Source organism: Orycteropus afer, unplaced genomic scaffold (assembly GCF_000298275.1).
Source record: "Orycteropus afer afer isolate SDZICR_OR568_19922 unplaced genomic scaffold, OryAfe1.0 scaffold00558, whole genome shotgun sequence".
NCBI classification, from domain to species: Eukaryota; Metazoa; Chordata; class Mammalia; order Tubulidentata; family Orycteropodidae; genus Orycteropus; species Orycteropus afer.
This window is the reverse complement of record NW_006922145.1, coordinates 613835-628591: the sequence shown is the minus strand read 5'-3', so window position 1 is coordinate 628591 and position 14757 is coordinate 613835. Positions and strand designations below refer to the sequence as shown.

The 14757-nt window shown below is 40.4% G+C and overlaps 1 protein-coding gene across 1 annotated transcript in view; it reads left to right on the top strand.

Annotated features, from left to right (window-relative positions):
• Positions 1-14757, top strand: part of BRCA2 (BRCA2 DNA repair associated) — a 101088-nt gene that overhangs the window by 28563 nt on the left and 57768 nt on the right. The window contains 4 exon segments of the mRNA XM_007955959.1: positions 583-694; positions 1490-2557; positions 5038-10050; positions 12750-12845. Coding sequence (XP_007954150.1) covers positions 583-694; positions 1490-2557; positions 5038-10050; positions 12750-12845 — 6289 coding nt within the window.

Here is a 14757-nt window from a genome sequence, read left to right as displayed (position 1 = left end):
TCTTGGGTTTTCTAGGTATAGGATCATATCATGAGCAAATAGGGATAGTTTGACTTCTTCCTTACCAATTTGGATGCCTTTGATTTCCCTTTCTTGCCTTAATGCCCTGGTTAGGACTTCCAGTCCAGTGTTGAATAGAAGTGGTGATAGTGGGCATCCTTGTCCGGTTCCTGTTCTCAAGAAGAATCTAAACCTGCTCTTGTATATGATTTTCTTTGACTTCCCCTGAAACTTGGCTGTCTCTCTTTTTTTTAAGAATAAGTTACTTGTATGTATATATGTATGTAGCTCTGGTAGCATAGTGCCTAAGGCATTTGACTACTAATCAGAAGGCTTGTGGTTCAAACCTACCAGCCACTCCTTGGAAGATTGGGCAATCTACTTCCATAGTAATACTGCCTTGGAAACCCAGGGAGGGATCACTATGAGTTGGGTCTGACTCCATGGCAGTGAGTTAGTTTTGCTTTGTTTTTTTATGTGTATATTTATGTGTACATACACATACACACCTTGGGATCTTTGTGTATATATTTTAATTGCCATAGCTTTTGTACTATTGATGTTAAATAATAACTTTTGCAGATTTCAAAAACCTGTTTTTCTAACCATAACGAAAGTCTGAAGAGCATTGGCCAGTTTCTCCCTTCTGTGCCAGACAACGAAAATGCAAATCCAGGAGAAGCGATGAGTCATGGTAAGGCTCTGAGTTTAGTTTTAATAGATATCACTGAAGGATTGCGCCTCTGTTCTTAGAGAGAAGACAGTGTGCTTCTCCTCTCTTCATTACTGAATTAGGGTTTTATCTCAAGTCATTGAGGGTAGAATCTAACTTGATGAAAATGTTTAAACATCATGCTAAGTTAATACTATACAAGATGCTACTGTGAGAGAACAACAAAATCCGTTACTTGAATAAACAACGTGGAAACACCTTATTTTCTAATTAGGAAGTAAGTGTGAGTGTGGGTAGACCAAATTTCTTATTAGCCAGGTCATGAGAATGCTGCAGTTTTCTTGGTATGTGTCTATGTCTGCAAAATGCACAGGATCGGGCATCTGTAGATGGTGTGTGTCTGTGCTGTCATATATAGATATATACACACATGCATTTATTTCTCTCTGTGTTTGTAAAATTAGATTTTACTCTCAGTTGTTGAGGGCCACAAAATTGATTTGAAGCATCTGGTTTGACAGGTCTTAGGATATTAAATTGCATATGTAATATGGTGAGTTGAGTTTTAACTTTGTAGAACTGAAAAGCAAAGGATATTAGGGATTGGCATGTGAATAAAGGACTTAGGATACTCTAGAATCAGCCTTTACCAAAAGACCATGGGACGGGTGATTAGCCAAAGAAAGGATAGCTCTTTACATACAAGTTAGCATGTACTTTACAATACAAGAAAGGTTGTGAGAATAGTATAAATTTTATGGCTGTGCTTTAGAATTTTTTTTTTTTTTACTGTGCTTCTGTTTTAAATTTTAACAGAATTGGGGAAAACGCTAGGGAATTTATGTGATGACGTGAATAACTGTGAAGACCGTTTTGGAATGTCATTGCCAAATGTTGTAGAAGAACAAGTACATGAAAGAGGAACAAATGTTTCTGAAGAAGATAGTTTTTCATTCTGTATTACTAGACATAAAACAGGAAATATACAAAAAAGAAAAACTGGCAAGACTAGGGAAGCACCTTTCAGTGAAACAGAAGCTGGTGAATGTGAAGAAGCTCTGAAACAACTGGAAGGAAAGGAGCGTTTATTTGTATTTGACTCAAATGCACCAGATCAGGAACCCACTGGGACTGATAGTGACATCATCTCCAAGGAGGTGGCAGCACCTTCACCCTCCGAGTGCTCTCAGCTGACCCCCTCAGGCCTCAATGGAACACACATGGAGAAGATAACCTTGCAGCCTCTTTCTTCTTGTGACCAAAATAATTCAGGAAAAGATCTGGTAGACACAGAGGAAGGAGGTACCATCTTTATCACTTCAGAAAATTCTTCACCACGTCTTTCAAGTCTACCGAAGACGGAGAAGATGCTGCAGGAGGAAGTGGTGGTAAAGAAGGGCGATGAAGGGCAGTGTCCAGTGCCTCATGAAGATGCTGTTCTCACAGTGAAGCAGACAATGTCTCCAACTTCTCCAATGGCTTCTCTGCTTCAGGGAACCAAAAAGGCTATTTTCAGGATCAGAGAATCCCCTGAAGAGACTTGTGGGGCCATTTTCTCAGCCCATCGGACTCATCCAAACTCTAAAGAAAAGTCTGAAGCCTGCGAGAGTGAGCTGGCACGAGATGCTCGCTGCTCCCAGACAGGGGGCCCTTCCTGCTTAGGTCCTAGTGGAAGCGGCCCAACCACCCCCACACATAATGGTGTGACTTTGAAGACTGCAAGTTTCATATCCACTCTGAAAAAGAAAACAAGAAAGTTTATTTATTCTATAAGTGATGAAGCATCTTTCCCAGGAAGAAAAATGGAGAGGGATCAAGAATCTGGACCAAGTAACTGCCCAGCCCAGTTCAAAGCACCCCTGACAGCTGCAGCTGCCGACCCAGGTGCCTCTTCACTGCAGATACTGCATATCATTAACATGTTCTCTTCTCTGAACACGTGAACTTCTTTTCTTTCATCTTTTTTTTTTTTTTTTAAGCATACACCCAGCTCTCCTTTTATAGTTATTTTTGTTTTTGTTTTTAATCTGCCTGCCTTGTAGTCAGTCTCAGGCTCAGGTACTATCTACATATATTTTTTATTTAGGCCTTTAATTAACAATGTCCAAAATCAATTCATTCACACCTGTTGGGTCAATTTACTCAGATGCAACTGTCACTCTTGAGACACAGCATGAGCTTCATAAACATCAAAGGCTTGGCTACTAAATTCCTGCTTTAATTTTTTTTTTAACTTGTGGTAAAATATACTGTGTTTTTATGCAAATAACATGCACTGTCTACTTTGTTTGCTAACCTATCCCTTCCTCTCCGGAGGTATGCTAATTTTCCCACACCAATGTGTGAAAAAGCACTAGCATAGAGTCTTACAAAAATTCTTACATGGGGGGAACGATTGGCAAACGTAGAACGTACGTATTATTTGCATAAAAATATAGATGAGTCAAAAATTTGCCATTTTAACCATTTTCTGCTTTAATTTAAAAAGTGCTTGTAACTATTTGGTAGCAAACTAACTCAAAACTCACTGCCATCGAGTTTGACCCGACTCATAGCGACCCCTCCTTGGGTTTCTGAGGCAGTATCACTATGGAAGTAGATTGCTCCATCTTCCTTCTGAGGAGTGGCTGGTGGGTTTGAACCGCTAGCCTTCTGGTTAGCAGTCAAATGCCTTAGGCACTATGCTACCAGAGCTCCTGGACAACTCTAAAAATCATTGTGTTACATACTATGTTTTTTCTCTGAAGCATGTTAACAGTGGGGGAAAGGTAACTGGTAGCTAAATTTAATATACCAAAACGAAACCAAACTAAGTGCTATTGAGTCGATTCTGACTCATAGCAATCCCCATAGGGTTTCCAAGGCTGGAAATCTTTATGGAAGAATCTTTATGTAAATCTTTATGCCTGATCTTTTCTTCTGTGGAGTGGCTGGTTGGGTTCAAACCACTGAGCTTTTAGTTAGCAGCCAAATGCCTTAACCACTGCACCACTAGAGCTCCTTAATTTAATATAAGCCAGTATAAAAAATAAAGTAGCAATTTTTTGTTGCATAGTTTTCTTAAATATTTGGTAATTGCTTAAAGTTAGAGCTGTATCTGTGGGTGTCCAGACTGTGCACAGTGAAACTCAGTGTTTATTTTGGCAACTGTTTACTCGTCAACGTGGTGCAACGGTTAAGTGCTTCACTGCCAAGTGAAACATCAGTGGTTTGAACCCACCAGCCAGCCCTTGGGAGAATGATCTGGGGCAATTTTACTCTTGTCACATGGAGGTGCTACTAGTCTAAATTGATTCCCTGGCACCCGATAACAATCCTGTGCTTTTCAGTAGCTACACTGTATTTTTATTATTATTATTATTATTTTTTAAAGATTTTATCTCCCTCCTAGAAAGTTTTAGTAAGTGGTAATGGCATGGTGGGACTGGAGTAGAGAGAAGCTGTTTTAGGTTTGGATTAATTTCCAGAGAAAAATGTTCGCTGCTTTAAATAGGAAAAGGAGCTGGTGGTTCGAGCCCACCAGCTGCTCTGTGGAAGAAAGACGGGGCAATCTGCTTCTGCAAAGATTTACAGCCTTGGAAACCCAATGTGTATGGCTGTCATTTGGAATCGACTTGATGGCAGTGAGCTTGGTTTAGTTTTGGTTTTAGATATCAGAGTTAAAACCAATGAAGTGACTTTAACTGATTAGAAATTTTGAATTGTTAGTAGAAAATTCAGAGGCTTGAGAAAATTAACTTACCAGAGCAATGTACTTATTTGGCTTCCTAACTGAGGTTAGATAACTTTCAGGCCTTTATGGAGAGCCTGCTTTTAAAAATTTTCTTCTTTTTAATATGAAACCAGGGTTAACTAAAGGCAACAGTATATCTCTAAATCCTTTTTTCTGCCTCACTTTTGGCATAGTGCCTAAGGCATTTGACTACTAACCAGAAGGCTGGCAGTTCAAACCCACAAGCCACTCCTCAGAAGGAAGGTTGGGCAATCTACTTCCGTAGTGATACCGCCTTGGAAAACCAAGGAAGGGTTGCTATGAGTCAGATCCAATTCGACGGCAGTGACTTTGGTTTTTTTTGGTTTATTACTTTATGATATTATTTTCCAATAAAAATCACTTGTAATTTTATGTATAGTAGCTAGTTGCTTCCTTGAACCGTATACTAATTTAGATGGAATTTATACACATTATACCCCCAAAAAAACCAGCTTGTAGAATTCTTTCTGTTTAGGGCAGTGACATTCACTTACTGCTTTTTATGTAAGTTTTGTCTATACATAACCTTCTTAACTTAGTTGAAAATACTTAGTGAACGTGATTGATGACACCTACCTTTCATTTTGTCACTTTCTGTCTTTATGCTTAGGTTTATTGCATTCTCCTGTCAAAAGAAGCAGTATACAGAATAACACTGAAGAACCAACTCTGTCCCTAACCAGCTCATTTGGGACAATTCTGAGAACAAGTTCAAAGAATGAAGGCAATTCTAATAATAAAGTAATATCTCAGGATCTTAATTACAAAGAAAAAGAAATAAATACAGAAGAACTGAAGTCATTTATAACCACAGAAACTGACTTTTTGATGGCCCAACAGGAAAGGTACGGTGAAGATCATCCAAAAATCCAAAGAGTTTCAGGTATCAGAGCAAAGGTCTTAGCTGCAACATGGCACCCTGCAGTGCAACAGTCAGTAGTAGGATACAGTGCCCACTTTCAGTCCCAGGAAAGCATTTTACATGACCATGATAATGCCTGCACTCTGATTTTAACTCCTGGCTCCGAGGATCCTCTACAAAACCCAGTTGTGATTTCTAAAGAAAAAGATTCGTGTGACATGTCAGAGGAACTAAAACGTGAGAATTGTGAAGCCACTTTTGAATTCACTAAAAATACTCCCATGGGAAAAAAACAAGAAATAAGTGTCTTAAATGAAAATTTTCAAAAAGCTGAGCTTTCACCACCTGAAAAGTACATGAAGGTAGCATCACCTTCTATGAAGGTGCAATTTAACCAAAATACAAATGTCACAGTAGTCCAGAGAGACCAAGAAGCAACTGCTTTAATTCCAGAAATGACCATCGTTCCAAACTCCGAAGAACTTTACCCAGAGAACAAGGATAATTGTGTCTTTCAGATGATGAATACACAGAATGTGGTCATCATAGATGATAGTGAGGGACATCATGAGGCAAGTTTCAGTTGTGTCAAAGAGCCCACTCTCAGGAGCTCTACCTGGGCAGGGTGTTCAGGCATAGGTGACAAACAAGCAGCCCAAGTACTGACTTTAAAGGCTTTTGACTCATCAAATGTCCATGATCCTACAGAGGAGGAGAGAAATAGTGAAAAGGAACATCTAAAAAAAGTGACTCTAAGTCAGGGTTTAAAATCAGACATCTCCTTAGAGAACAATGTGAAATCAAGCAAGAAGAATGATTATGGGGAAAGACGTACAGGACTCTCAGATCCAATTTCAAATTACGGTTTTGGAGGTGTTTTCAGAACAGCTTCCAATAAAGAGATAAAACTCTCGGAACACAGCATTGAGAAAAGCAAAGTGCTCTTCCAAGATATTGAAGAACAGTGTCCTAAAGGCTTAGCTTGTATTGAAATTGTAAATGCTGTACCGTTAGATAATCAAAAGAAACTAAACAGACGTCATGCACTTGATTTACAAGCAATTAATTCTGTATCGGGAGATGTGCTGAGTAGTGCATTTGTGCCTGACAGTGACATCGATCACACAGCTCCTCAGATTTCATTTTTAAAGCAGGATTTCAATTCAAACTATAATTTAACACCTAGCCAGAAGGCAGAAATTACAGAACTCTCTACTATATTGGAAGAATCAGGAAGTCAGTTTGAATTTACACAATTCAGAAAACCAAGGCACGTAATAGAGACTAAAACATTTGCAAGATGTGAAAACCAAATGACAGTCTTGAATAACGCTTCTGAGAATTGGAAAGATGTTGGTCTTGGCATCACAACTAATATCCCACCCATCAGTCGGGTAGACAACAGCAAGATGTTGGATGGTGCTGTCGGAAATACACCAAAGACTGCTTGCTTGCTGAAAAATCACCGTGACAAAAGTACTTCTGGCTGTTTAACCCAGAAAATGGAAATGGAATTTACGAGCTTTTGTTCTGCTCTTGGCACAAAAATCAACGTTTCTGGTGAAGCCCTGCAAAGAGCTCTGAGACTGTTCAGTGACATTGAAGATTTTAGTGAGGACATTTCTGCAGAAGAAGGTCTCAGAAGCTTCTCTTCAAGTCAGTGTGCTTCTTTTGTTTGTGGGTCTAAGATAAAAAATCTTAATGATAAAAATTATGGTGAAAAACATGATAAATGCCAACTTATATTACAAAATAATATTGACATGACTGCTGACATTTTTATTGAAGGAAATACTGGAAATTGCAAGAGAAACATAGACAGTGAAAAAAACAAATGCACTGGTGCCAGTAGAAAGACTTGTGACTTAGGAGAATCTGGTGACAATGATTCAAGTAAAAGTGATACCATTTATATTCATAAAGATGAAAATGACTTGCCACGAGTTATTGATGACCACATGTGTCTGCCACCAGAGCTCCTAAAAATATCTAACCAGTGTGTGAAGGAGGGAAACAATGAAATTAAAGAAGGTTTGTCAGATTTAACTTGTTTGGAAGTTGTGAAAGCTGAAGAAACATTTCATGTTGATACTTCAAATAAAGAACAATCAACTTCTAATAAAATTGAGCAAAATGTAAAAGATTATGATGTATGTGTTGTACCATTTCAGACTGCAAGTGGGAAAAATATCAGTGTCTCCAAAGGGTCATTAAGTAAAGTTGTAAATTTATTTGATACAAAGTATGCAGAGGAAGAATTGAATAACTTCTCAGACTCTTTGAACTCTGACTTGCCTTCGGACATAAAAAAGGACAAAATGGACAATTCAGGTTATGAGGAAAGAGACATGATTCAAAACAAACTATGGGAAAGATCTCACCCAGTTGGTACCGAAAATAAATTACTGACTATCTGCCAACAACCCACATGTGAAATTGAAAAGATCAGAGAACCCACCATGTTGGGTTTTCATACAGCTAGTGGAAAAAAAGTGAAAATTGCAAAGGAATCTTTGGACAGAGTGAAAAATCTCTTTGATGAAAAAATGCAGGATACTCCTAGTGAAATCTCCAGTGTTGGACATCAAGGGGCACAGAGTCTAAAGGAGAAAGAGGAATGTAAAGAAGGGTTTGAATTAGCACATGACACATTCAAGACAGCCACCATCTCAAAGTCTGAAGAAATGGAGGAATCTCTAGATGGTAATGAGAGAGACCTTATTTTTAATGAGACCACAGGGCTCTTAAGTGATTCAGACAGACACACTGAAAATCTCAAAACATCAAATAGTATTTCTTTGAAATTTGAAGTAGACGAAAAAGGAGAAAGAGAACCAGCAAAAAGTCCTACAACTTGCTACACAGACCATTCAGCCAACAAAAATCCAGCTTTAGTGTTTTACACAGGGCATGGGAGGAAAATTTCTGTGAGTCCGACATCACTATTTGAAGCAAAAAAATGGCTTCAAGAAGGCGAATTGGAAAATCAACCAGGAAAAATGAATGCTGCCAAGGTTATTTGTTTAAAAGAAGACCCTCGGGATTGTGTAGGAAATCCTTCATATGGAAACAGTTCAAATAGTAGCATAACAGAAAATGACAAAAATAATCTGTCAGAAAAACAAGGTTCAGGTTACTCAAGTAACAGCTGTTCATACAATTCTTATTTTTGTCATCCCAATGAGGTACATAATAAGTCAGCATCTCGCTCAAAAAAACAAATCGACAATTCTCGTACTGAGCCAGTGGTGAAGAATGTCAGAGAAAGAAAAAACATTAGTGTTTCCAAAGTAACATCAACCATAAGAAAAGCAAACACACACCCACAAACTGTAAATGAAGATACTTGTGTTCAGAAACTTGTGACTGATACTTCATGCAAAAGCAAAAATGCAGCCATTGAATTCCCTATGTCTGATTCAAACAATTTGGAGGTCGGACCACCTGTATTCAGCACAGCAAGTGGTAAAATAGTCTCTGTTTCACAGGAGACGATAAAAAGAGTAAGAGAGAAATTTGTAGACAACTGTAGTGAGATCATCAAACAAACGACTGAGAGTAAAACAGACACTTACAAAACGAAAATTGTGCCAGGTTGCCATGAAGCACTAGATAATTCAGAAGAAAATATTTTTCCTAATTCTTTAGATGGTGAAGAATGCAATATGCATTCACATAAGGTTTCTGATGACATTCAAAGTGAACACATTTTACAACATAACCAAAGTACGTCTGCGTTGGATAAAGTTTCTGAAACAGCACCTTGTCAGGTTGATACGAAAAATTCTGATATATGGAAATTTAACATGCAGACACTTCCCAAGTCACTCTCGTCTACACATGCATGTGGAATTTTCAACACAGCAAGTGGAAAACCTGTACAGGTGACAGATGCTTCATTACAGAAGGCAAGACATGTGCTTTCTGAGATAGGAGATAGTGCCAAGCATCTCATTTCCGAAGTGTCTGTCAACAGTGATGAAGAACATTCAAACAAGGTCACAAGAGACAAAAACACTATGATACATACTAAAAAAGAATTGCCACCACTCCAGGAATGCTTTACATCTAATGTAATTTCATGTGCCTCCTCTGGATTTAGTACAGCAAGTGGAAAACAGGTCTTAATTTCTGAAAGTGCCTTACACAAAGTTAAGGGGATGTTGGAAGAATTTGATCTAATCAAAACTGAAATTAATCCTCAGTCACCTCCATTTAGACAAGATGTATCAAAAACACTTGCTATTCCTGGTGTTGATAAGAGAATCCCGAAGCACTCTGTAAACTCCAAAATGGAAAAATGGTACAATGAGGAATATCAATTATCAAATAACTGTAATATTGAAAGTGTTTCTTCAGAAAACTTTCCACCCATCAGTGTTTCTCCACATGCCTCTCAGTATAAGCAAGATAAACAACAGTCGGCATTAGGAACAAAAGTATCACCTGTTGAGAACATTCATCTTGTGGGAAAAGAACAGGCTTTGCCTAGAAATGTGAAAATGAAAACTGGTCAAATCCATACTTTCTCGAATCTTCCTGTGAAAACAAATACAGCCGTTTGTTCGACTTACTCCAAGGATCCAGAAAATTGTTTTGAAACGGAAGCGGTAGAGATTGCCAGAGCTTTTATGGAGGACGGAGAGCTGACAGACTCTAACCCCCCAAGTCACACCAGACATTCTCAATTCACCCGCTCGAAAATTTGCCTGGAGTCAAATTTGAGAACTGGCAAAAGAAGAAATGCAGTTGTCTCAGCTGGTAAGTTTTTTTTTTTCTTTCCCCCTTTAGGTATGCACATTAAAAACTGAAGACCTGAGTGGTCCTGGCATGCTAGCTTGTGGTGTAGGAACAAAGGCCTGGTGATCTACTTCCACAGTTTAGCCAATGAGAACCCACCGGATCACAATCCGATGAGGCACCGGAAGATGAACCGCCTGGGTTGGGAGGCACTCACAATGCGTAGTGGTTGGCGGGTCAGCCCCAACTCTGGGTGACCCTAAGTACCACCGAAGGAAACGTTACTCAGTGCTGGGCCAGCTTCATAATTATTAGTGTTGAAGTCCATTGTTGTGTCATTGTTAATCTATCTCTCTGACAAATTCCTTCTTTTCGTTGGCTCTCTTCTGTACCAAATGTGATGTCCTTTTCTGGAGATTGGTCTTTCCTGATGGTGAGTCAGACTTAACCATCCTTGCTTCTAGGAAACATTCAGCTTAAGAAAACCTTAAACTGTCTCCTGCTACAAAGTTACAGGCTCATAGAATATTTGAGCTGTCACAAGGCTCTTGGCCAGTCCCTTCCTAATTCTGAGAAGGAGACTGAAGCCAGTCAGGTCATTGCTTCACTTGGTGCTTTTTGCCCTTACATTATCCTGATAGATAGGAGCTCTGGTGGCGTAGTGCCTAAGGCACCCACCAGACACTCCTCACAAGGAAGATGGGGCAAACTACTTCCGTAGTGATACCACCTCGGAAACCCAAGGAGGGGTCACTATGAGTTGGATCCAACTCAACGACTGTGAGTGTGGTTTTGGTTTATCCTCATAGATACAGTTTTGCTTACTTACATACTATCCAGGTCAGAGAACAAACCTGCCTTGGAAGAAGTAAAACCAGAATGTGCCTTAGAATGAGACTGGCCAGACTTTGGCTCACATACTCTGGACATGTTACAGGAAGGACTATTCCTGGAGAAGGACATTGTGCTTGGTAAAGTAGAGGGTCAGTAAAAAAGAGGAAGATCCACAACAAGATGGATTGACACAGTGGCTACAACAATGACCTGAAACTTAGCAACGATTGGGAGAATGGTACAGGACCAGGCAGCGTTTTGTTCTGTTGTACATGGGGTCGCTATAAGTCAAAACTGACTTGACGGTACCTAACAACAACGTGCAGGTCACATGTACCTAGTTTCCTTTATGGGCCAAGTAGTAAATTTATAATAACCCAAACCCACTGCCAATGAGTTGATTCCAACTCATCATGACCCTACAGGGCAGCGTAGAAGTGCCCCGTAGGGTTTTCAGAGCTGTCAAACTGTATAGAAGCAGACTGCCTCATCTTTCTGCTGCGGAGCAGCTGTTGGGTTTGAATCTGTCCTCCTACTCACTGATTTGAATTCAAGGGCCTATGTAATAAGTTCCTCCTTGAATTTAATACCACTCCCTGAAAAATGATTCTTGGAAGAAATTTTGTTTTTCTTTATTGCTAGTAAACCTACAGCTACACTTAGTTTATTTAAAAGTAGCTTACCTGTCATGTCTGGTAACATCTATTTATCTCTTGGAAAAAAGAAAACAAAACCAGCTGCCATTCAATTGATCCTGACTCGTGGTGACCCCACGTGTGTCAGAGGAGCACTGTGCTCTGTGGGGTTTGCAGTGGCTGCTTTGTGGAAATAGATCACCAGGTCTTTCTTCTGAGGAGTCTTCACTGGACTCGAATCACCAGTCTTTAGGGAGCAGCCAAGCAGTAACCATTTGAGCCTCCCAGGGACTTCTGTTTATCTTTAGCTCCTACTGGATCAAACAAACAAACTCACTGCCATCGAGTTGGACCCGACTCATGGTGACCCCTTCTTGGGTTTCTGAGGCAGTATCTCTACGGAAGTACATTGCCCAACCTTCCAAGGAGTGGCTGGTGGGTTTGAACCGCCAGGCTTCTGGTTAGCAGTCAAATGCCTTAGGCCCTACGTCACCAGAGCTCCCTCCTACTGGGTAGACCCTATCAAATATTGAAATGGTCAAAAACTAATGGAAACAAAATTGATACTTAAAAATGAATTTTCTCTTCCAAATTAAAAGGGTCACTTGTTCAAGTATAATTATGTAATTTTCACTTAACCTAAGAGGCAGTCCTTTAATTTTTAAAAATGAACTCTAATCCCTGTTGGCACAAATGGTTAAGTGCTCAACTACTAGCTGAAATGTTGTTGGTTCAGACTCACGCAAAGGCATTTTGGAAGACAGCCCTGCCATGGGTTTAAGCTACATAAACAAAGAGCCCTAGGAGCTCTGGTGGCGTAGTCTCTATGGCATTTGACTGCTAACCAGAAGGCTGGAGGTTCAAACCCACCAGCCACTCTTCAGAAGGAAGACTGGGCAATTTACTTCTGTAGAGATACCACCTTGGAAACCTAAGGAAGGGTCACTATGAATTGGATCCGATTGGATGGCAGTGAGTTTGGGTTTTTTTTGGAAACAGAGCTCTGGTGGCGCAGTGGTTAAGGACTCAGCTGCTAACCCAAAGGTTGGTGGTTCGAACTCCCCAGCTGTTCGGTGGGAGAAAGATGCAACAGGTCCTATCCTAGAAAACCGTATGGGGTGGCTGTACTCTGCACACACGGGGTCGTCGTGAGCGGGAATCAGCTCAGCGGTAAGGTAGCAACAGCAACAGACGTGTGAAAAATAAAGTTGGTATTATTTGCTCCAAACATTTATGGAAACTTCTTTTTAGGAGAACCGCCAATCAAAAGAAACTTGTTAAGTGAATTTGACAGGATAGCGAAAAATCAAGAAAAATCCTTGCATGCCTCTAAAAGCACCCCAGATGGTAAGGCTTTTATGCTCTCTCTCCCCCTGTACAGGTAACAAACGTACTGTTTGTGAAGTTATCTTCCTCGGGGTTTTTTTTTTTTTAATATGTGTGTAATTGGAACATATCTGACAGTATAGTTAATTCAACTACACTTGCCTCTTGCCTTGTTTCTGTAGTGAACTTTTCCTTCATAATGCCTAGTAGTATTTAGAGGTTTTCCGTAAGTGGGAAGTGTGAAATGATTATAGAATAATGACATTTTTGCATTTGTTATTTTAAAAGCCATAAGAACTTAGTGAAAACTTAATGAAAGCTCAGGTTCTGGAATCCAGTCAGATTTTTGACCCTCTCCGTGTGCCCGAATTGCTATTTCCCCAGTAGGTTTGTGGTGCCAAGCCCAATGGGCATTTCTCAGCCTTCATTGGATTCATCTCTGAGCAGTGTTTGCTCCCTGTCCTCCAGACCCCACCTTCTCTGATCCTCTTCCTGTGTCACTGGTTGCTGTGGGATAATTGTATTAAACTGTTGAGGCTTACATACAACAGGATAAATCCCACAGGGAATCAAGACCACTTTGAATTCTCCTGCTCATTTCCCATTTAGTGATAGAGCTTTGAAAGTTATCTTTAAGCCAGGATGGTCGGTAGGTGGCATGGAGTTCATGTTCATGGTGGCGGACTAGGGGGCATGGAGTTCATGTTCACGGTGGCATACTGGGGGCACGGAGTTCATGTTCACGGTGGCAGACTAGGAGGCATGGAGTTGATGTTCATGGTGGCAGACTAGGGGGCATGGAGTTCATGTTCGTGCTGGTGGACTAGGGCATGGAATTCAAGTTCATGGTGGCGGACTAGGGCATGGAGTTCATGTTCATGCTGGCGACTAGGGGCCATGGAGTTCACGTTCATGGTAGTGGACTGTTTCGGAGAAGCATATGATAATGGTAGCACAGCATGAAAAATGCACTCAGTGTCATCAAATCCTAAATGTGTGAGTTGTATTGTTTTGGTATGTGTCACTTCACCACAATTTAAAAAAGACCACCTGTGTTGAATGGTCAGAGTCTGTTTTCCTTCTCTTTCTTCTGACTTCTTGTTATGTGCCATCGAGTCGGACTCGACTCATAGCGACCCCTCCTTGGGTTTCCGAGGTGGTATCCCTACAGAAGTAGGTTGCCCAACCTTCCTTCCAAGGAGTGGTTGGTGGGTTTGAACCACCAGCCTTCTGGTTAGCAGTCAGATGCCTTAGGCACTACACCACCAGAGCTCTTAGTGGTTCTCAAACCTTTATAACAATAAAACCTCTAAGGAAAGTTTAAGAGTGTTTTGCAGCTGTTCTTGTCCTTGGAACATACATCATTAGGGATTTACAGATGCTGTGTTCAGATGTCATTCAAGGTGATTCTTATGTATGTTGTACACCAACTTGATAACTCGATTAATTTGTTTCCATTTCTTTTCAATTTTAGGATTTGCTTTTTTTAAATCTAGTTTTTCATTTGAATATGTAAAACGTTTTCATAGTTCCTATGTCAAAACTCTAGAAGGTACACTTGGAGAAGTCTTGTTTCCTCCACTGCCCCCTCCACACTCTGTACTGTTTATGACTTCTCCACTTCTTTCCTTCTTACTATATAACTTGTTGCTGCGGAGTCGATTCGGACTCACAGCGCCCCTAGAGGACAGAGTGGAACTGCCTCATAGGGTTTCCAAGGCTGCAGTGTTTATGACAGCAGGTTGCCACATCTTTCTCCCATGGAGCGGCTGGAGGGTTCCAACTGCTGACCTTTTGGCTGACAGCTGAGAGGTTAAACACTGCACCACCACAGGCTCCTGTGCTCACTGTGTTAGTTGTTGTTGTTAAGTGCCGTCGAGTCGTTTCCGACTCATAGCGACCCCATGCACAGCAGAATGAAACACTGCCCGAT